This window comes from Paramisgurnus dabryanus, chromosome 11 (genome assembly GCF_030506205.2).
Source record: "Paramisgurnus dabryanus chromosome 11, PD_genome_1.1, whole genome shotgun sequence".
NCBI lineage: Eukaryota > Metazoa > Chordata > Actinopteri > Cypriniformes > Cobitidae > Paramisgurnus > Paramisgurnus dabryanus.
Genome location: NC_133347.1, coordinates 10,809,155 through 10,833,759, shown reverse-complemented (window position 1 = coordinate 10,833,759; position 24,605 = coordinate 10,809,155). Strand labels below are relative to the sequence as shown.

The 24,605-nt window shown below is 37.1% G+C and overlaps 1 protein-coding gene across 2 annotated transcripts in view; it reads left to right on the top strand.

Annotated features, from left to right (window-relative positions):
• The window catches only part of rnf220b (ring finger protein 220b), a 43,901-nt gene extending 21,598 nt beyond the window's left edge, over positions 1–22,303 (top strand). For both annotated transcript variants that reach the window (XM_065247899.1, XM_065247898.1), the window contains exons 3-15: positions 9,788–9,914; positions 11,250–11,295; positions 11,387–11,479; positions 11,868–11,910; positions 15,093–15,136; positions 15,463–15,574; positions 15,653–15,743; positions 15,828–15,914; positions 16,006–16,058; positions 16,891–16,975; positions 19,929–20,037; positions 20,941–21,015; positions 21,111–22,303. In XM_065247899.1, the coding sequence (XP_065103971.1) occupies positions 9,788–9,914; positions 11,250–11,295; positions 11,387–11,479; positions 11,868–11,910; positions 15,093–15,136; positions 15,463–15,574; positions 15,653–15,743; positions 15,828–15,914; positions 16,006–16,058; positions 16,891–16,975; positions 19,929–20,037; positions 20,941–21,015; positions 21,111–21,182 (1,037 nt within the window). In that variant the 3' untranslated portion in view covers positions 21,183–22,303. The remainder of the gene's footprint in view (positions 1–9,787; positions 9,915–11,249; positions 11,296–11,386; positions 11,480–11,867; positions 11,911–15,092; positions 15,137–15,462; positions 15,575–15,652; positions 15,744–15,827; positions 15,915–16,005; positions 16,059–16,890; positions 16,976–19,928; positions 20,038–20,940; positions 21,016–21,110) is intronic.
• The last annotated feature ends 2,302 nt before the right edge of the window (positions 22,304–24,605 follow it).

The following is a 24,605-nucleotide window of genomic DNA, read 5'->3' as shown; positions in this document are numbered from 1 at the left end:
CGAGTGCAAGACTATCTGATCTTATCAGCGTGTATGTGGGAGTATGTCGTGTTATGTCTGTTGGGCTCATTAATTTCACACCTGCTCCATAGGGATGCATTGAAAGAGACCGCTATTTTGAGACAAAATGATATGCAATATTTGTCCTCGGAAGTTAGCTAAATCTGAGAATACATTGGGGACTTTTGGGTGTCTTCATTTGTGTAAATAATTGTTTGAAATTGTGAAAAAAGTTTTTTAAAAGATTTATCTACACTGTAAAAAAATCTGTGTTATATATGGTTGGGTAAAATATTGACAATGCCAAACTTTGGGTTAAATTACCCTAAAAAGTATTCATATTTGAACCCAACAATGGATTGAAGCAAACCAGCATGTGTTAATTTAACCCAGTGGCTGAGTTTGTCCATATTTTTCCGAACCGTGCATGTGTGTGTGCATGTGTATGTGCATGCGTGTGTTTTACAGTAAGGTTTAGCCTAGCTCATCCCCTCAGTTTTTATTAGGAGTTAGCTGACACTTCATCGACTCCCGACTGGCCATTACATTCTGTACAGACAGAGCTGTCTCAGGTGGGTGTTGGGGTTTGTCCTCCCCCCACACACTTAGACCGATGAGTAGACTAAAATATACATGGTGGCACACACTGATGGTATGTGCATGCATGAGCATTCTCACGCTTATGCACCTTTTAGCATTCATACCCATGTGTTGGTTGTAACTAATGTTGGTTGGTTGTAAGACAGTTCTGTCTCTCACTGTTCTCGGGTCTTCATCCTGGCCAGTTTCTCTGTTTCTCAGTATTGGTTTATTTGAAGTGTCTGCCGTCACAGACTTGTAACTTCAGCTGATGAGTTCTTGGGGGATCATGAAAAAAACAGCACTCAGCCATCAAATAATTGAGTTTATATCAGAGGGAAAAGATGGGCTTAAACAGAAGCCGGAACAGTAAACCCAAAAATGGAAAACCCCCCTAAAAAGTTTCTCTCTTTTACATATATGTAATTACTTATACATTATAAGTAATGGCGCTTTTCAATTGCATAGCTTTGGTTTGTAAGTCAGCTTACTTTTGTGAGCTTTTCCACTGGGTGCAGTACCAATACTTTTTTTTAGTTCCACCTCAGTCGGGGTTCCAAGCAACCCGAGCTGACACCAAAACGTGACGCGAAAACACTGTAGATTACTGATTGGTCTGAGAGAATCGTCACTACCAGCGTCATGGCTATAATATAAAAGTTGTGCTAGCTTGCGATGCTTCGAGCAAACATGTTGTCATATGTGCTCTGCTATAAGATCCCAAACTCCCTTTTAGCGATGAGAAACATCCACAGGTTGAGAATCAGGAACACCATACCAATTTTTTCCAGACTTGCAGTTTGTGGCGGCACATTCGCGAAGCGCACGTCCGCATATACGCTTAAATGCAACTTAAATGAGGCTCGGCGGAGCGGGTCGACTGACGTCAGAGGTGTTTGAACAGTACAGAAACTGTCATGTGAGACAGAGGTAGTGATAAACGCGATGTGCAAAGATCTATTTGTTGTGTTCAATTTTAAATTTGTAGCGGACTGAGAAATAAATGAATGTATGGGAATGTACAACAACGCTCTCACTTGTATGATGTCACAGCAGTAGGCAGCGCAAAAATAACGGCACGCCTATAATCCATCCCACTCCGAATTATTACTAAACTCGATGGAAAAGCTTACCAAGCCAAAGTGAGGTGAGCTGACCCGACCTGACCCAAACCAAACCGTGGGGTACTGGAAAAGCGCCATAAATGGAGAGTTTGCCAAGGTCCTCACTTACAAATGAAACACCTTGAGTAGTATTGTATTGTAGTGTTGCTAATCTTCCTTTCCATCGAAGTAATAACATAGACTACAAAGTCTGTGAACAATAAAAACATCTCTATTATAGTAAAAAAAAAAATAGTTATTTCTTTGAGCTTGACAGACTTAGACTCGTTAAGTGGAAAACATTGACCAAGTTTTTCGTGATATTTTGATTTGTTTCACTAAACACAAAAGAATATGTCACTTCAAGAAGTCATAGTGTATATATTGTAATTAATGACAGAATTTTAATTCTTGGGTGAACTATCCCTCTTATACATGTCATTACAATATCATGCTGATTGTATCATATTGTTCAATTGTCTTGCATAAGTACTTGAAACAAAGACTTTTTCATGGCTCAACTTTGCACAACATACTGTGCTCGACCAGATTTTGCCAAGTGAGAGATGTCCTCAGGGCAACATTTTGTAAATAACACCTAAACCCCACCCTAACCATAACTGAACCCAAAATCCTTGAAACAAACTGTAAACTTATGAGAACCACAAACGATGTCTTGTATCGTCTCTTATCTTGTTCCTTTTGCACCCCAGTGCTATTCTCTCATTGTCCTTTTTCTCTCTCTATATTCAGACGCACACACACACGCAGACTGGTCTCTGTCTCATCACTGCTATTGATCAACCTGTCTGCTATTTAAGAGTCCCTAAATGCTCATTAATTAAGCCTGTTGAGGAGATCCAGACCCCTCAACTGCCTTTAGCATCAAAATAAACTAAAAACTTTAAAGGCTTTATTAAAGCGCCTGTATCCTGGTTAACCACTAAAAACAGCCCAAATACAAATATGTCACCTCTTCTGAGCACCTAAATGAGCATGTGCTTTTCTTGAAGATCCAGGCTTACTGTATTGGTTGTTACGTCAGACAGTGTTAGTTACAAATTAAAAAAAAAATGTAAAAGTTTAAACAGGTCATATTTGATTATGTGCACATGTAAATATGAAATAGTTAACAGGAATATAACCACTAATAGTAATTTTTAACATTGGACTGGAGTTATATGAAGAGTTTGGAAGAGTTGAAAATTTTTTGTTCCAAAAACGCAATAAATCAATTTTGACTAATTTGGGTTAAAACTTGTTTTCTATACCCAGAAAGTGACAAGATGAAAACCACTATTTTCTGTTACACCCTTACACATAGCATCTTTAGGTTATAATAACACTAAAATTTAAATCTATAATTTGATTTTCAAAGATTTATTATAAAAACAGATAATTTTTTTCTGCAAAAAGTTTTTTTTTTCAAAATGCTATACATTTATTGAATCAATATATAAATATGCATTAATCTTTGCCATGTTATATTTATTTAGTTGACTAGTGGTATACACTGATTAAAAAAAACATTAATGGCATTAATCAAAACACTTACTTTATCACATCAAGAACACTGGAACACCTCCATTGGACGTCGTCGCTGAACTTTTTTGACAGTGATCAGCTGTAAAATGTTTTGTTCCTGCTCGATTTTCGTTGACTTCCGGTAAAATAATTGAAAGTTTTTCATAAGATCTCTTGGGGTTAATGTGTTAGCATGAGAGACGATTGATGCTGTCGGGAGAACAAGCAACAGCCGGCATTTTTTCATTTGCCCGAGTGACTCTCACATAAATTGTTAGATTTTGATGGTTTATCAATGCTAACAAAAGTATTATTTTGTTTTTGTTTGTTTGTTGACCACAAAGTACAAAGTCGATGAGAAAAACTAGGATTCCGTGTAAATTCAGAGCGCCACCATTGTTGTTTACAATGAGTGGAATGGTGTGCTGTGATTGGTTAAGCAGATTTATTGTGTTCTGCATAGAAGGAAGAGTGGCGTTTATTGCATTTTGGAAAAAAGGGAGAAAAGATGACAGAATAACACTGCGGATATCGGATTTTGCGTAAAATTAAGAATTTACTTTTTAATACTGACCTGATACAATACTGAATTTGGTGGTAAATAAAAAAAAAATGGTGTTTGGAGTCTGAGCAGAGTTGTTATCACCCATCTTCCTTCAGAGCCCTGGCCGCTCTTAAATGTTTCTCCTGGGTTGATACAGCGCATAGTTAAAGACAGCAATCGGCTCTCTGGAGTGATGAGTCTTACAACTTTATCAGGCAGCTGTATAGACGTCTATCCCTCATCTTTATGAGGACATTTATGATGGAGGGATTTCAGAGACACTGATCACTGTCTCTCCATCCGAGTCCGAAACCACATGTGCACTCAACCTACTGTAAAGGTAAACACCTGACATGCTTTTTGAATGCGTTTAGGTGTTCTCTTGTTTTGTTTTGGGATTTTTTGCTGGAAGAATGTTCAAAAGAAATAACTCAAATAAAATGTTAAAATTAATTTTTATGTCGTTCCAAACGCACATAACTTCAAGAGATGTTAGACAGAGTTTAATTACTGACAGCCTATGTCCCCATTCAGTTTATTTGTGTGTGAGATAAGTCAAAAGAAAATGAAGAAAGTCATACAGGTTTTGAAATTACACGAGGGTGCGCAAAAAAAGATTTTTTTAGCTTAACGCCTGAAATGGGTAAAAATGAAATGATCAAGAAACATAGTAAAGAGTCCAACGTGCTCTCTGGGATGAGATGTTTTTTATTCACATGTCATGTGTTGGTTATTATTTCTCTATTAGTCTTTGGACCTATGGATGTTTATATGTCGGCCATCATTTTGAAATGTTTGGATTTACTGTAAATTTTCATTAATGAGACATCAATGGGGCAGTTAAAGATGCGGGGAGGTGGGGGGAGAACAGAATGAGCTCATCGACTTGACAGTAAGGATGTTAATGAAAGCCATTTTTGCTTTAATCGAATAGTTTGGTTTATAATATCGAACATGCAAGTGTGTCATGTCTCTCTTGCTTTCGTGGCTAACCACAGTAGGATTTATCGTGGTAATATTTTTACTCAGCCCGCAATTTGCAGCCGTTTACTTTCAGTGAACCTGGACTTTTCTCATGTACCTGGTTCAGTGCCAGAATGATTAAGCCGCCTCTAAACCTAATAATTAACGAAGGAAAGTCTGAATCAAGAGAATAGCTTTGAAAATAAAGGAAATGACTTTCCACAGCAGATGTGTTGCTACATTGCCTATTATGTTGCCTATTAAATAGCCTTTTTCAATGGCCCATTATTTTCCTCAATAAAAACACTAGCTGAAGCTTGCATACTCCCCTGCACTTCAGAAAGCATATTGAAGAAACGATGAAATCCCCTGTGTAAAATGAAACATTTGATGTCTTAAATATGAACCAGACGGGTTCAGGCTACTTGACGGCAGGTGTGGAGTGAGCCAATTCTGTTTTATAACTGCCACTCTCTTCAGAAAGTCTGCCAGAAAACAGGACGCCTGCCTCTCGCATGCCTTTCGATTACCAAAAAATGTGCCTGTTATGAAGTTATTGCAAGGCAAAATCATGGCAGGAACCATTAAGGGGCTACCTCATTTGACTATAAATGTGACCTATTCTATTCTATTCCATTCTATTCTATACAGAGGTCATGGGTTTGATTTACATTGGCTGGAGCATACATAAGTAAAGAAATGTATAGATTGAATACGCTGTAATAAAATTTGTAAATATAATTTCCTTTATTTAGATTATTTCAATACAGAAGAGCAACATTTTGCTGTTTTTGTAGGCAGTTAGTATAGTATATTTGTCAAAAGTCAATTTATGTTACCTGAACAACTAGTTACTAATTATATATTATCTCAAAAGATGTTGGCTGTCTAAATCGCTCAATCACAGTGACATTTTGATGAACTCCTTGCAACCAGTACACTTAATGTCGGTTAATAACAGAGCAAACCCCATTCTTTTGGCATTAAAGGTCCCATGTCACAAGATTTTTTTAAGATGAAAAATAAATCTTTGGTGTCCCCAGAGTACATATGTGAAGTTTAAGCTCAAAATACCCCACAAATAATTTATTATAGCATATTAAAATTGCCACTTTGTATGTTTGAGGAAAAATGGGCCGTTTTGGGCTGATAATGAGCTGATAAAATGCAAACACTGATCACAATGATGGTGATTTGTTAAATTTGAAACTCAATTGTGCTGTCAATTATTTTTTCCTCTCTCTTTCTCTCTGCACAATAAATGGCAGTGCCGTGGTTGGATAGTGCCGATTAAGGGCTTGTATTATTATAATAAGATCCCCTTGTGACATCATAAGGGGAGCCCAATTTCAGTATATAACTAAAAAAATTTCATGGGCTTGCAGAGAATGGTTCATCAAAATTAAGTTACTGGGTTGGATTTTTCATGATTTTTATGTTGATAAAAGCACTGGGGACCGAATTATAGCATTTAAACATGGAAAAAGTCAGATTTTTATGCTATGGGACCTTTAAGTAATAGGACTGGTTATCCCTTTACATAAATTACGTGAAACACATGCCTGTAGTTTTGTCTTTTTTGAGCCCCTGACATATTGTCATAACGTGACAAAGATCCAGAATGAAATGTGGCATTTTGGAAAGGTCAGTTCATGGCCGTCTCAAAATTCATCTCCCATCATGACGATGGCAGTTGTCATATGGATGTTGGCATGTGCACTCATCCTATAACTTACAAAAAAGAAGGGGGCCGTCTGAAGAGGATGACTGATTCTCTTGTGACATTCTGGAGAAAAATTTATGTTTTTTGTTTGTTTTTGTGAGGAGCATCTTAGTTTAGTTGCCTAAAATGCATTGTCAGATTAAGATAAAAAAAAAAAGGGTGCTGTACTAATATGCAAAAGCGTACAAATATATTAAAGCAAAAATATTTTAAGCATATTTAAAAAAAAACATTTAAAACTGCATTATCTAAGAACTATTCTGTATATTAATTTACCTAAAAGGTTTATTTATTCAAAAATGAAAATGCTCAGAATTGACTCATTCCTATATTGTTCCAGGCCCACATGATTTTTGTGGATAACAAGATTTTTGACTTTGAAGAATGATAAAACTGCTATATTTTCCATGAAATTAAAGGAAACAGGCTGTCAGTCATTAACCTTTTGTCTTACATCGCAGAAAAAAATCTACAGAGAGTCAACATTGACATCGTTTTTATTTTTATGTGCACTGTTTTGTTAGGTTCCTCTGTGACAGACACGGTAATACTTTGTACCCATTCATCTTTTAGTGGTAATGAATAAAACAGTCTTTAAAGGCAATGTTTTCATGTTAAGATGTAACATTGTCATTTGTGTTTCTTATGAAAGCCTCTGGTGAGTCTCCCTCAAGGAGGACGAAAAACATGCTAATCCCAGAATCAAATCAAATTTCTCTTATCATCTTGTTATTTGCCGACGTTATCTGCGCAGGTAATGTGGTTATAAATTGAATTTTGGCCATGGGATTTCATTGTTTACTGATGCCGGTTGGCTTTAGGCAGAGAAGCAAGCAGTTAATGCATGTCACTGAATCTATTTAAGCTGCGTTGCAGGCGAAATTTTAAAAGAGAGGGGACTCGCGGGGGACGGACTGTCACGTTCTCAAGGGCATGGCTCTGAGCTGCCTTACATGCTGATCCATGTTTTATTCAGGTTTATTTGCTTTCATTTGGCCACTTGTTAGTCTGTGATGGGTTTGCTGAGGGGGAATGAGATGGTGACTGCTGTCATTTGTGTTCGATGTCATCTGTCACTTTCTCTAACTCTATTGGTTCGCTTTATTTGGGTAATAGATTTGCTTGCAAATCAAATAATAGGAAATCAGTTCTGTAATTCGCTAAACATCAGACATGAAATTTAATTCAGTGACAAGAACTAGCTGGTTTTGTAAAGTCATTTCAGATAATTGTGTCTCAACCATAAACTGTAAAAAAGATGGACGTAGTATCTGTGATGTCACCCATAGGTTTCTGAAGGTGAAGGTAGTTTTTAAATCCAATAGTAGGCATTGGCTGACGTTGCCATCTTAGCCGCGCGTCATCGCGCATTACTCGTGGATATCTGAATATGGGTAAAGAGGAAGGACATGGGTGAAGCTGAGGTGACTGGTTGCTGAAACCATGCCCGCCTTACCCGACTATATTGACAGCAGTGGCTGACAACCGTCAATCAAGTGGCCACCCCTTATTTATGCAGAACTTTAAGGCTTCATTAAATTTAAATGGATGAGTTACAAAAAAATTCACCCCCCTCACAGTTATCATGAAGGGAAAGAAATTTGCTATACAGAGCAAAAACTATTTTTGTACCAGGCTGTAAACATATTATTTTCTGCTCTAAAGTTGGGCATTTTAACATGGGGGTCTATTGGAATTGACTCACTTTTGAAACCAACCTCTAGTGGCCAGTCGATGAATAGCAGTTTAAGAAACTTCTGTATTGGCTTCATCAGAAATATCGTAAGGTTGCCTTTCGGTCTAAAAACATAAATATTAGAAATGTATTGCTGAAACATGTTACAAAGGCTGTAAATGCTGTAATACTGAATTGTGTATGTTGTGTTACGCCGTTAAAAGTTTTTCCACATTAATGTGTTCAGGATTATTTGGGCGTGGCTAAAACAGTGGCTCGATGATGCACTGGAGCCACCATACATGGCCCGCCCCTAACGCCCGATTTATAGTCATGCGTAAGTCCTACGCCATAGCTGCTGCGTAGCTCTGCGTAGCCTGACGTGCACCTCACAAAATTTTTAACAGCGCGTCAGTTCTATGCGGACCGCAAGCACTGTGATTGGTCCATCAGAACGCCTCCCGTCAGGTAAAAAAAAACTGCGTCATAGGTATTTCAGTTTGTGACGGTGAAAACAAAGATGAGCCAAGTTGAGGAGTGATTTAACTCAAATTACAACAAAATTCACTGTTTACATCATTGCTGGTATTCTCAAATCATACACAACAAGTTGCTGTTTCTTCTTCGTTTGCGGGTTAACTTGCCAAGCTTTTTCTTCTCTGACGGTCACACTGCTAATGTGGTTACACCAGTGGATACTGCCTACCAGCGGTTTGTACGTCGACGCGGACAACGGCGCAAAAGTATAAATGAAAACCACGGAACCAACGCCGTAGGACCTACGCACAACTATAACAAGCCCTTTACACAATCGCAAGCATTCATTCAAGTTTTTACCGTAGAGGTATTTGAAAGTTGAGAGAGCTGGCAGCTTTCCCGCCAGTGGGCGTGGTTTCAGCGCTGAAAACGGACACGCCCCCAGCGTTATCACAGATTTTGATAACTTATTTTTTATTTAGTGTTTTTAATCATCAAATTTGGCTGGGTGTTTAATGTCATATTTTTCTTTAGTGTCACAAACCGAGAACACATTTAACTCTTTCCCCGCCATTGACAAGTTATCTCATCAATTAAGAGAAAACATTTGCATAAAATAGTGTTCCTTATTAATTTTAATGTTAATCTGTAATACCGCGATTATCCACTTACCCAATTTATAAAAAAACTAAAGCAAAAGAGTTATTTAACAATTTTAAACTTTGTGTATGTTTTGATAATCATTCTGAATCTGACAAAATTCCTTTTGCATTTTCGTTTAGCTTTTTTTACGGAAAAAAAAACTATTTAAGAGTTTATAAACAAAAGAGAAAAAAATATAGATAGGATAAAGTTTTTTCCTGTTTTGTTTGTTTGTTTATTGTTTGTTTGAAAGCAGAGGGTCTGTTCTTTCATTTGATATATTTTTATGTTTATATATTTTTAGAAGAAGATTTTCCTGGAAGGCATTTACAACTTTTGTAAAAATCACAAAAATGCTCACGGGCAACTTTAAAAAAAAAGGCAGGCGGAGAATGAGTTAATATCGTATTTTACACTGACCTTAACTTGTTGAATCTTGACTCTCAGTCTGACCAGCTGAAAAGTGCCTGAACCCCTTTACAACTTTAAAATAAGACAATAAATTACATCTCTCTTACCTGTCTTTTCCAATGCCCCTCCCTTACCTGTCTGTCCAGATAAAATAAAGAGCCTGTATGACACTCAGACGCCCATGTGTCCGATCTGTCAGTCTGTGCTGAGGCCTGGAGAGCTACAGGAACACATGGAGGAGGAAATGGAGCGTCTTGTGCAGCTGCAAAACGGGTACATCTTTCAAAAATTCATACCCTTACAATCACCTGAAAAGAGCTGAAACAAAAGAGCCCAAAATCTGAATTCTTATTGACCTTTGGTTGCAATTCCTTTACAAAAATTAACAGTGGTTTTACTACAATTAAAACCCAAAAACCATGGGAAACTTTTAAAAAACACTTTTTAGGACATCAGTGTCACATACATATCCTCAATTTTATTGAATTGGATCATGAATTTCCTCTCATACTCTTTAATGTCCATCAGCAGCTTTAGATGCCCAAAAAGTGGAGAAAAATGAACCTATCATGTTTTTCTGTAATGACCATCATCCAATCAATACAATGACAATGAGCGGATCAATAATCTATCATTCTTCTTCATCCCTCCTGCCTCCTCTCATCTTCCTCTCCCTCCAGTTCAATCTGAGATCATCAGCCGATCATTCGAGGGTAGATTTAAACTGCCTCAGCCTTTATGTGTCAGCCCGAGCACGCCGACAGTAAAGTGAAGTTGACAGTCAGCATGCTCTTATGTCACTCTAACTCAAATCTCATCCAGACTCATGAAAATGCATCGCCGCCCATAGTACCATAGAGATCAAAAGCTGAGACGAGGGAGAGATGTGAAGATGGAGGATGGGCAGAATTAAAGCAGATTGAGACAATGAACGCTCGCATCATGTACGCATATATAAACTCCTTGACACCCCCCTTCCTGCAGGCTGTCCTTTCCTAAGGCACATTAAATGCTTCCAGGTCTTGATGGCATATTTATCTACAGCCCCTGGCCATCTGCACCGTGTCTCCACCTCTTTTTCTGTCTCTTTCATCATCGCAACATCACAAATTACAAGATGTTGCATTGTTCCTGACATTTCACAGCCAGCGAAGCTCAAGGCGCTCCCTGCAAAAATCATAGCGAGCTAATAACGCGCTTGCTGTCAGCTTCAGACAAGGCAGGTGGAGGCACATTAGCCACTCTGAACACATGAAAGATTTCTCCAATAAAGAAATTACAGCCATAATCTGTTTAGTGACAGAGCTGCGGACAGTAATTGTGTCAAATTGAACTCGGCCCCAGGGTGTGTTAGAGCCTTCCCGCTGTACAGGACCCGAGTGGAGACAGCTTTTTATTTATTTTATTTCGCCTGACTGTCATAAAAATGTTGAGGTTCAGTATATCTCATGATCCCTTGTTTTAGAGCATGTGCGCGAATTGTGATTGCACATTTGCTGAAAACGTTTCAGATTTTTTTATATCAGGGTCAACGGTTGGAGGTTTTGTTTGTAACGGGACACGGTAATGATGAAATATTTGTTAATAAATGTACTCTCCTGTTTACAGTCAGGGTCCCGCTCAAAAGGAGTTTCTCTCTGCTGGGCAGCCTAAGGTACTGTGCACTCTCTAGTGTACTTCACAACACTTGTTATATACTATTTATTTTTCTCTACAGGGGATAATAATCTCTAACTTTCTTTCAGTCGCTTTTCTCTATGCACATAAAGAGAGAAGGTCCCTTGTCCGTTTCCTCTCCGCGTCCTGCTGATGAGGCTGTGAACTCTGACAGGTACCAGGTGAGAACCGAGTATTGCATACATTTAATACAACACTGTACCATACATGACAATGACCTTCTGTTATGAAGCATAGTAATAGGTTAAAAAGAAATCAAAAATGCAGTTATTTAGATCAAACTTTTCAATGTTAGATTTATCCTGTCAATCACGTTTGAGAGAGCCTTTAGCGCAGTGCTGTCATCTAGTGGACTTGAAATGAATTTGCAAAAGTTAGAAGTATTTTAGTGACTTACAGTGCATTCAAGTTATACTATTTTACAAGTTACTTGGGAATCGAACCCACTGCCTTTTCTCTGCTAATGCTCTACAGTTGTGCTATAGGAACACATATATGATAAATAATGAGTTTTCCTTTTCTTTATTTTCTATCCTTTGTTCGTTTCAGACATTTTTGCGAGTCCGAGCAAACAGGCAAACGAGACTAAATGGTATGTTACTACATGTCAGCTACATGAACAATTTCCTGTGTTTTTGCTTTTTTTTTTGTTTTTTTTTGATGGATTATTAAAAAAAATTTATCTGGTATTTCAGTCATTTTAGGTGATTGTATCTGAACTACATCATATTTTTCTATATAATTTTTGTTTCTAAATTCTTTTTCGGCAGATATTCACCAAGTATCATAAATTATCCTCACAAAGCAACAGTAGCGGCTCGTGACTTTTCATCTGAGGGGCGCAAATTCAAAATAAGTGTTTGGAGTGTCGTGTGTTGCTCGTGTTTTCAAAATATGTGTTTGTTGCATCATATGAACCATGTGCATCACGTGTTTTGTCAAAATCAGTGCCTGGTGCACACCAACCGTCAAAACCGTTTATGATAAAAGAGACGCTCACGTTCACAAAATACACGCAAGACACTCCCTTAACAGTAAACTCTGATTACGCATAAGATTACGAGAGTATCTGGCAAACGTGAGCGTCTCTTTTATCATAAACCCTTTAGACGCGTCTGCAGCAGGCACTTATTTTGACAAGACATGTAATGCACGCAGGATCTCTCGATGCACATATTTGGACATTACGAATGACACACATGACGGGCTACATACATGCTGTGACGAACTTCGCATCGAGCGCCCTCCCTAGTCACTGGCCGCCACTGCAAAACAATGAAGTATTTTGCAATAATAAAATGCATGCGATGACTTCAGATGATGCCAGCATTGAACTCTGTATTTATTTTTAATTGTGTTTTTATAAATATTCTACATTGTGTCATCTGTAAAGCTGTTTTACAAGTACCATCTCTGACCTTTAACCTCACATTAGTTATTATTATTGGCCACTATTAAATTACTGATGATAGTTATAAGTTAAGGAGCTATGCTGGTGCAAGTGCTTTGCCCAAAAATAAATCCCTACATACACTCACAGAAAAAAGCAACATGATCTCAAGGAAAGTCGTGTTACAGTCACGAAAAATTTGATTAATTAATTCACGTTCATGGCACGAAATTCAGTTTTTTTTGTGCCTTGAGCACAAATGTATTTTTTACATTTACATTTTTACAAGGTGACATTGGAGTAAAAAAAATCTAAAGTTTAGTGAGCATGCGAAACTAAACTTTAAAAAATATTCTGCAGATGAAGGTTTCGCGTGAGCACATGAAAGTTTCACGTGAGCACATGAAAGTTTCACGTGAGCACATGAAACAAAACTTTATTTAATTTTTGCTCCATGTCCCCTTAGGGGCTCCGTAATATTTTGTGTCACTTGCACGAATTTCTATAAATAGTTTTTTGTTTCCGTGGCACGACTTTCTTTTTCGTCTCATTTCATGTGTTGTTTTCTCTTTTTTTCCAATTTGCAATCATTGTCGCTTTTATTTCAATTTGGGGTTTGGGTGTACTTTTATGTATTGGTTTCTACATGTTTTTCTTCCACTTTTGGATTTGGGATTAGAGTTAGGGTCTCTAAAAATGTAACAAAAAGTGATTCTAACCCCAACCCCAAGTGAAAATGGTAAGGAAATAGGAAAAACAATGAGAAAACAATACATAAAATGCCGCAAAAAAGTCATGCGAGTGACACGAAAAAGAAATTTGTGCTCAAGGCATGAAAAAAGCTGAATTTCGTGCCATGGACACAAATAAATTAATAAAAATTTTCGTGACTATAACACGACTTGATCCGTGAGATCAGCCTGGAAAAAAGGTACAAAAGTTGTTACTGGGACTGTACATTTTAAAAAGTTCCTAATATGTACCATTTTGTTACAGATATGTACCTTTGAGGTACCATAATGCACCTTTTAGGTACAAAAGTGTAGTTTCTTTTTGTATCTTTTTTCTGAGAGTGTAGTTGCTGACTTTATAATCCCACACGTATGCCTATTGTCTGGTGAGATATCACCAGTGGCGGCCAGTGACTTCTTTTTCGAGGGCGCTCAATCCGAAGTTCGTCACGACATGTATGTAACCCGTCATGTGTGTGGTTCGTAATTTCAAAATATGTATTCTGTGCGTCTAGCGATCCTATGTGCATCACGTGTCTTGTCAAAATAAGTGTCTGCTGCAGATGTGTCTAAAGGGTTTATGATAAAAGACAAATCTCGCGTTTGCCAGATACTCGCATAATCTCATGCATAATCAAAGTTTAGTTTTAAGGGAGTGTCTTGCGTGTATTTTGTAACCATGAGCGTCTCTTTAATCATAAACGGTTTTGACGCGTGTGCAGCAGGCCCTTATTTTGACAAAACACGTGATGCACATGGTTCACATGACGCAACAAACACATATTTTGAAAACACAAGCAACACACATGACATATTTTGAATTTACGCCCCTCGGATGAGCAGTCACGAGCCGCCACTGGATATCGCACAACTGCAGTTTCAGTTCAGTTTGTGCATGTATTAAAGACAAGGTGGTATTTCAAGCATGTCTTGTATTTTATAATACAAATCAGCACTGATTTAAAACTAAAAAATATCCAGGTCCCACGTAGTTGGTTAATGGCCAGACATTACCGTCTTACTTTTTAAATGTAAGATTATCAAAATAATAGAGAGTATATAACCTCTGTACTGTGACAGATTAGTACTCTATCATGTTGAATCTTTGATCATTTATCAGGACTCTTAATTTTTATGTTGTTTCATTAACATGAGGAAAGGGTGCCGAAGGTTTGGTCACAGCTAATTGATCAGATCTCTCTCTGTGTTATGGTCAACTTCGCTGTGATTGTAAAGGGCTTCCACTGTCCTCTTTGACTCTATTATGAGCTAAGACTCCTAAAGATTAATATCCCATGACATCATTAGTAGCTCAGCAAAACACGGAGATTTTAATGAAGTGGTGGAGAGCGTTCCACCGTTCTGGATTTTACTTCCAATGTGCAAGTGTGAGAGAGAAACAGGACTTTATTTGTCTTTATTTTGCAATCTGATAAATAGATCAATCCAATTCCCATCCCTGAACTGATTTACTTATCTATTGTAGGTTTTTGGAGATTAAGGTCTTATCAGTTTGAGACTTGTTTTTGTTTTACTCTGGCGTTTCAGATTATTTTCTATGATTTTTCTTATAAAATTGCCAGTACAGAAAAATCAATTCATGCCTTATATAAGAGCTTTATGTTTATATATGTTTTCTCTTTTTTGTAACAGCACGCATTGGTAAACTGAAAAGACGGAAAGCGGAGGAAGATCAGGTATGATGGGAATTCAATTCAATCATTGGGATCATGTTTGTCAGCTACATACCCATAAGGTCTGTAGCGCCTAGATCTGCTTTCCTGACAGATCACAGACATTTTGTGATGTCTGTGATTTGATTGGCAGGTGTTATACGACATGACATTTATTCAGGCTGCTGTCCTGTTCAGCTTAGACAGTTATATGATGTGTAAGACAGCAGATGTGATACAGGGGCCGGAAGCCACAAGACAAACTATAAACCTGCAGTTTATTGTCATTTTTCATTTCTCTCTGTTGTGACCTCATGTAAACAGGACTGGTGTGTATGTGTGTTGTACAGAGAGATGGTCTGGGTGTTATTGAAGATGCCTCAGTGCTGTCAGCCGGGAGTGAGTTTGAATGGGGAGAACAGAGACGAATACAGATGGTTTCTGTTCTCAGAGGATTCAGAGGTACAGGACACACACATACACTTACGTATAGTCATATAAATCAATCCGTACTTATATAAGGATTTCTGATTGCTAAAGGTTTGGTAAGCAGCACATTGAAGGAGCACCAGGACAGTGATGCAGATCTGGACGTGGATGGAGATGATACTCTGGAGTATGGAAAAGCCCAGTATCCTTGTTTTAGTTTGGCAGTGCATTTAGCTTTGTGTGCATTTAAAAGCATAAACAGTGTTTCCTCAACAAACGGTTTCAGATACACAGAGGCAGATGTGATTCCCTGTTCAGGAAAACAAGCGAAAGATGCAGAGGAACGGCGAGCGCTGAGAGGAGTTATATTAAAGTAAACACACACACACACATACACACAAATAGGATATATGTTTTAGGTATATACATCATCCTTACTTTACACAAAACTTTTTCTCTTAAAGTGGGGACACATTCAACCGGTTATCACCAGAGCAAACCAAGTTGGCAAATTCAGGTGAGCAAAGTATTGCAAGTATTTTTTTTTTTTTTAAATGCTGGTACTCGTCACTGTGTTTGTTAAAGAGACACTCCACTTTTTTTGAAAATATGCTAATTTTCTAGCTCCCCTAGAGTTAAACATTTGATTTTTACCGTTTTGGAATCCATTCAGCTGATCTCCGGGTCTGGCGCTACCACTTTTAGCATAGCTTAGCATAATCCATTGAATCTGATTAGACCATTAGCATCACACTAAAAATAACCAAAGAGTTTCAATATTTTTCCTGTTTAAAACTTGACTCTTCTGTAGTTACAACGTGTACTAAGACCGACGGAAAATTAAAAGTTGCGATTTTCTAGATTTGGCTAGGAACTATACTCTCCCCAAGAAAATCCCAACTTTTTAATTTTCCGTTGGTCTTAGTACATAATGTAATACAGAAGAGTCAAGTTTTAAATAGGAAAATATCAAAACTCTTTGGTTAGTTTTAGCGCAATGCTAATGGTCTAATCAGATTCAATGGATTATGCTAAGCTATGCTAAAAGTGGTATCGCCAGACACGGAGATCAGTTGAATGGATTCCAAAACGGTAAAAAGCAAATGTTTAACTCTAGGGGAGCTGGAAAATAAGCATATTTTCCAAAAAAGTGCAGTGTCCGTTTAAGGTGATGATAGTTAATTTTTTATACTTATGTTAATGGCTTGTAATTTAACAAATCAGTTTACCAATACTAATATTTTGTATACTTTTATATTTATACATTTTTTATAAGCAATTTTGAAAGTAAATATAATTTTTTGCTTGTATGTTCATGCAATAATATTAATAGCGCTCCCTGTCTATAGAAACTCCAACTACTAGTAATGTAGAGTTCGACAGCAAAACAAGCACAACGTCTCCAAGAACCTGTAAGAACAGCGAGTTAGAGAAGTAAGTATATCCATACACACAGTTTTATTAGGTTTCCTTTGTTATTTGAATTTACATCATAATAATAATAATAATGTATAAATCAGACCTAAATACCACCTCACAAAACCAAAACATGCAAACACTGGTAATGCTGATGTATAGCGGTGTACTCTTATGCTCCAGAAACTGTACATCTAGAAGATGCAGGTTTGAATCTCTCCACAGAGATGTGTATAAGATAATGATACCTTTTTTTAAAACCTGGGATTTGAACTTCTTTCCATGTGCACCAGGACATTTAGACATTTTTTTTATATCTGGGGTCAAGTGTACTCATGGAAGGACACATGAGGAATTATACATGGCTGACTCATTCAATAACAATGTCACAAATCAATGCTTTCTTGCTGGGATGGTGTTTTGGCAGCTTCGCTGAAGCATGTGTGACATATGTTTTGAAGGGAATCATTTATCAGCTTGATAGATCTATTTATCAGTCGAGGAGGATCAGATTTCAGGGAAACTATGAAATATATTTAAAATCATTATTGTCATTTGTACATTGATTATTTCACTACCATATATATATATCATACATTACCAATAATAATAAATATATATTATATGTCTAATAAATAAGTATATGGCTAGCAAGCATTAGCGCACATTTGAATAGAATGTCTGTGTCTGTGACCTATCAGTTCTGTAATAAGCTACAATTCTGCTTGGGCATCATCCTTAATATTTTATGTAAATACTAGGTGTACACTTGCGTGACATAATCTGTCACCGCTCTCCAATGGGTATTTAGCCGGAGGACGAGGCCAGTAATTTTACATTTCCACCAGACATCCAGCGAAAAGCAGCATTCATTATGCTTATATTTGGCAACTATTACACGAGGTGTTTTTGATGGATCACTTAAACCTCCTGCTGTCATAGTTCAATTCCTGAGAGCTGATTAAATGGGGATGTGTTGGCCAGGATGTTTCTGCTGGGTATTAGGGGGCTCTGAGCGAGTGTTATTTAATTGTGGTGAAGTGAAAACACCCGAGTGAAGATGAGTTAGTGAGGCAGGAAGAAAGAGCGTCCCTGACAAATGACAGTCTGCCGCGGGGTGTCCGCACCCCGGCCCTGTGCGGACACGCTAATAAAGCAATTACACCGGTACAATGTTTGCACACTTTAGTGTCTCCTCTGTCACACGCCGGACCATTTATTTTATCATATGCTGTTCTCAGCCTAAAAAGATTTTATTGTTAATAATAACAAAATAACTACATGATATTATATGGTAATGCTTTATTTTATAAGGTAAAACTTTGTTACAAATGTCACATGTCATTTTTATAACAGAAAATTATGCATAATTACACACTGTCAGCCCCTGTTCCAAATGGCACACTCCGGACTTGATGACATCATGTAGTGCAGACTTTAGGGACCCTTGACGCGAGTCCATGAGGGCGCATCAAAGTCGTATTTTGGGACAGACTCAAGTGTCACGTCGGAAATAGAAGGACAAGTTGCTGATCAGTGTGAACTCTTCTCATCCTTCGTGCTCTTTTGCAATGACTTATGGGTTGGACTCGTAGACTAAGCGAGCACGCGCAATTTAAGGCCACGAGACCTAAAGTCCACATGAAGTGCGCCATTTGGGACAGAGTCACAAAAAAACGTGCCTAGCTGTCACTAGAACGATACCCTTTCAAAAAGTACATCAGAGGATACATATTTGTACCAATGTACAGGGTTCCCATGGGTCCTTGAAACCCTTGAAAGTTTGTGAATCTGGGGGAAAAAAATTAAAGGCCCTGGGAAGTTTTTGAAAATATACATCCATAGATACAGGTCATTTAAAATCCTTGAATCTATTTTATGCATTTTCTGGAAAAATTCCTGTGTAGTGTAGGATAATATCATACAAATTCTAGACTATTTAAGAACACGTGCTAAACTGTTCGCTTTAAATGCTTATATCTTCTGTATGCGAATGTTGATTCATACCAAAATCCTTTTTTGCATAGTTGTGTTTGACACATGAAAACGTCTCGGGTTAAGTATGTAACTGTTGTTCCCTGAGAAGGGAACGAGGTGCTGCGTATCCCTTGCCATACTTCCTGCATCCCTGTAATGCCGTTTTTGGCAATATTTCAGATAGCGATATACTTCCTTACTCCCGCGTCACACTGTTTTTGTCGTTAAGCCTCACCATTGGTTGAATTTGATATACACATTCAGATGCACTTACCCCTGGAGGCGTCCCCAAAGTGTCACCGCAGTGACGCAGCGCGAGTTCCCTCGAAAGGGAACTGTAACAATGTATCTTAAAAGGTAACACGATGTAACCTTGCTCTCACTTAAAATGTGTCCCCATATTTAGTCCTTGAATTTGAGGGTCATGGACCTGGAAAGTCCTTGAAAGGTCCTTGAATTTGAAGTTAACTAAGGTGTGGGAACCCTGAATATAACTGTACCTAATTTGTACATATTGACCTTTTATAAAGGGTACTGTCCCAGTGGCAGCTTGGGACCATTTTTGACCATTTGTTTTTCTGACAGTGTATGCCATTAACTAAACCAAACCCTAATCCCATTGTAAGTACATGTTGGTAATTATAGTGCAAATACTCTGTATTCAAATGCATTATTACACTGTAACACTGTCTCTTTTTCTGACACAAAAGTTCAATTGCATCAACTTTAAATGCAAATTGTTTGGTTCTAAATGTACCTTACTGCTGTCTTTTTTGTCTTTGGTAGTCCTTCTTTAAAGTGCACATGCCGTAAAGAGTACAACAATAGAATTTAAACATGAGACAATGTGAATGCGTCTCATTTAATGATGCAATCTGTCTTGTGATTACTGTTCAAGTGTAATTTTGAATTCATAACATGTGGCCTTCAGCAACAGAGCCGTGAGCGTGCTGTCTCATCAATCTCTGATGGATTTTTCCTTTGTGTGGTTTAGTGTATCGGACGACCCCTCCCTCGGCACACTAGAGGCCCTAAAAACACGAATCAGAGATCTGGAGAAGCAGCTCACACGAGGTGACAGATTCAAGTGTCTCATCTGTATGGTAAGTTTGGCGTGACCTGTCTGGTTTCAAAAGTAAATCTAATCTGAAAGTAAAAGTGCATCCCTGCATACCGAACATTTACTGTAAAAGGTTTTACACTTTGCAATGTTTTTAACCTAATGCAGCCAATACGGCCAATACGTAAAACATGTCAAATGTTTTTATATGTAAGACGTGTAAAAATATTTTTCATGTAGCTCAATTGGTACAGGTAATGCAATATTACAACCCTGTTTCACAAAATTATGTACCTATAGTCACGTAAATTTCTTTTCCGTGACACTGACACGTTTTTTTCCGCCTTTTTACGTGAGCGTATCACGTATTTGTTACTCAACTGTTTTGTCCTATTTTCAAACTATTGTCGCTTTGGTTTATGGTTAGATTTTGTGTTTGCGTTAGGATGTTACTTTAAGGATTGGTTTATACCTTTTTTTATTTTTTTTTTTATTTATATTTTATGATTTTTAAACCATTGTCGCCTGGCGTTAGGGTTAGAGTTGGTTTTGGGTGAGGATGTCATTTTATGTAAATCTAACCCTAAACCGAAGCAACAATGAATGGAAAATAGGACGAAACAGTTGAGTAACAAATCCGTGACAATGACACAAAACAGAAATACGTGATACGTTTACGTAAAAAGGCACAAAAACGTGTCAGTGTCACGGAAAACACTCACAAATTTACGTGACTATAGGTGCGTAATTTCGTGATACTGGGTTGAAAATTAGCAATGCAAATATGTGTACCTTGAATGGACTGTAATGTATATGCATGTGATAATGTGGTGTACAGATTTTGCAATTTAAATGGTTTGTCCAAAGTTTAAACATCCATCATAGATAGTGTGTTTCTGATTGAACACGGTGTAAATATATGCAGTCATCGTTGTTTTCTCTTTAGGATTCATACACCGTACCCCTGACGTCTATTCAGTGCTGGCATGTTCACTGTGAGGAATGCTGGCTTCGCACTCTGGTGAGATACAGTGAATCTGTATTCGAATAACTACGCTAATATCTTGTAAAGTAAAAGTTTTCAGTGTTTAACTTTCATTTTTCATCTTCTCACAGGGAGCAAAAAAGCTTTGCCCGCAGTGTAATACTATCACTTCACCTGGGGACCTGAGAAGAGTGTATTTGTGATGAAATACACTCGTTTCTTTGGTGTCTTTTCATCTGCCTGTTTGCACTCTACATAAACTTTTACTGAAGAGACTCTGTTCATGTTGAAAAGCATTTATATGAAGACCACTGTGACCGGTTTTCATTTCTTGAAGAAATGGTATATGGTATAAATCCTCAGAAATTGTAAGGATGATAAAACAGAATTGTATTTCTATGTACTTATAAAACCTTGTTTTGATGTTCAATTATCATTTTTTTAAGTTATTCTCATAGAGAAAGATATAAAGCAATCTGTCCAATAGATTTGTGAATGTTTTCAGACTGAAACACTGAAGTGAACCTACAGTAGCGGTGTTGATCGAGAGAGTTGAGCTTTCAAATCGTTCTTAAACTGTGTTTTGTGAAGAATGTGCAGAAAAGCAACGAATCTTTTACTTTTCCGTATTTTTCCATACTTTACCATGTGACTGTACAGCTATACAGTAATGTTTTGAGTAAAGAATTAGGATATTTTAAATATGATTTATGATAACTTATGTTGCCTTTGAGGTGATGTACTGTTTATATAGTGTATTTGTTTATCTCATACATTGTATTTTTGTTTGTTTAATCGTTCCTTTATGCTAAGCATGCTTAAAATTAAAGAGACGAGATTGCATATGGCACAAATTTACAAAACCCCCTACATTTTTACATTGACCTTAATGCCAAAATTATGGACACTTCATATTCATACAGTATACAATATATTCTGAATTAAATAGCGCTCTGTAAATTTTCTACCTTTTCTCCTTTAACTTGCTTTTAAAGATAAAACTGTCTTTATTTCTGTTGATATTTAACTATAACAGGTGATTAGCAGGTTGTCTTATATATAACACAGCTACATTTAGTAGCATATGCTGCCCTCTGGCTTTTAGGTTGGGTTGCAGCACTTCTCTCCACTTCTGAGCAGAGCAAAGACCTCCTGAATTTAGGAATCTAACAGAAGAGTAGTTCAGTTTCCTTTTGTGGTATTTTAGCAATAGTTTTGTTACTGTCTAGACTCTCTAGTCCAGTTACAACACGTAACGGAAATATCGTGAAGCACTTTTGATAGTTATCTAAAAATAAATAGACTGAAACATAAAACCAGCCTTGTTTTATGATGATGTATTTTGTACAGATTTGTCTGTTTTTCTTTGACAAAAATAAACTAATTTTGTTGTCTAACAAAGAAATGTTCTTGTTGCCCATAAAAGGTCAACTGACTTATTAGGTTTCGTCTTTTATATCGGTCTTAACCAACAAGGTTGGTTCAAAATGTGACCCTGGATCACGAAACCTGTCATAAGTAGCATGTGTGTATATTCGTAGCAAAAGCCACCAATGTATTGTATGGGTCAAAATTATAGATACAATTATATTTTTTATGCCAAAAATCATTAGGATATTAAGTGAAGATCATGTTCCATGAAGATATTTAGTGAATTCCTTACCATAAATTTAATATTTATCATTGTTAATTTATGTTGCAAAGCTTCATCTGGACAACTTAATAGCTACACCTCAAACGTTAAGCGTTCTATGCGCAATCCAGTCATTGTCCTATCCTAACAAACCATACATCAATGGAAAGCTTATTTGTGAGCTCAAATTTATCTTTGGTCACAAATGTGGAAATTGATTTATTGGAAGGTAACTTGAAATCATAACAAGTTTAATATGACTATTTAATGACTGACCTCGTGTTAAAGGAATAGTCCATTTTCTTAAAAGAAAAATCCAGATAATTTACTCCCCACCATGTCATCCAAAATGTTGATGTCTTTCTTTGTTCAGTCGAGAAGAAATTATGTTTTTTGAGGAAAACATTGCAGGATTTTTCTCATTTTAATGGAGCCCTACATTTAATACTTAACTCAACACTTAACAGTTTTTTTCAACAGAGTTTCAAAGGACTATAAACGATCCCAAACGAGGCATAAGGATCTTATGTAGCGAAACGATTGTCGTTTTTGACAAGAAAAATAAAAAATATGCTCTTTTAAAGCACAACTTTTTGTCTAGATCCGGTCGTGATGCGTCAGCGTGACCCCACGCAATACGTCATGACGTCAAGAGGTCACAGAGGACGAATGCGAAACTCCGCCCCAGTGTTTACAAGTGTGTTGAAAGAGGACCGTTCCTACGTTGTTGTATGTCAACTGATACTAATTAATGTCTTTGTGTCAGTTTATTGTTTACAATGGTCCGCAAATGTGCGTTTTATATATGTAACATGTGACCTCCCTACGTCACTACGCATTTACGTTAGGTCACGCTGGACTGGACCTAGACGAAAAGTTGTGGTTTAAAAGAGCATATTTTTTTATTTTTCTTGTCAAAAAAGACAATCGTTTTGCTAGATAAGACCCTTGTGCCTCGTTTGGGATCATTTAGAGTCCTTTGAAACTCCGTTGAAAAAAACTGTTAAGTGTTGAGTTAAGTATTAAATGTTGGGCTCTATTAAAGTCCATTAAAATGAGAAAAATCCTGCAATGTTTTCCTCAAAAACATAATTTCTTCTCGACTAAACAAAGAAAGACATCAACATTTTGGATGACATGGTAGTGAGTAAATTATCTGGATTATTCTTTAAGAAAATTGAATATTCCTTTAAGGATGTGTGAGGTTGATGTCCTGACATATCTCTTATTAGCAGCACTATACAGACACACTGTGGATTTAGGTTGGTGATGGATTAAGGCAGCCCTGTACAGGTCAGGGTGATGGTGGGTCACTTAATCCCGCATTTATTCAAAGAAAGTTATGTGATTCACCATATTCACAGATACTTGCATTTTAAAATATCCTCCAAATGTATCAATGTGTCCAGAAAGGTTCTGGATATTTGCATTTTCGAGCCTCAGCTCCCCTAAGTAATGAAATATTCAGAGTTAATGTTTTGGAAGGGATATCTTGGTGTAGAAATGAATGCTCTGGTTCCTCAGCGATCCGTTTAAATTGGTCACTAATGGGCAGCCAGCGGTACAGAGATTTATGGAGGAAATATGGATTTTTATCGAACTGTCAATTTTGTGGCAACCCTGTTTAAATATATCACAGTTTATTTCTCAGTCAGTGCAACCTTAATGTGAAGTAAATCCATGCATGCAGATATAAATTATTTTCATTTATAATCTTTCATTTGTTTTGATTTTATTTTTTGTCTTAAAATATATTGAAATTTGAGATATTGTTTAAATGGTAGACCGTGGCTATAGTCAATTTTCTTATGGTATAGGTTAATTTTGGAAGCAAAACTTATGCAATTAGTTTTCTGGGGTTTTCAGTACCCCAGAAAAAATCTCTTGTTAATTTATTATGGCAGTTACCACCCTGTTATAACAACAAATATATAAGAGCTGTGATTTGATTGGCTAAGACTGAATGGAGGCAGTGGTAATTGTAGCTGGCAGT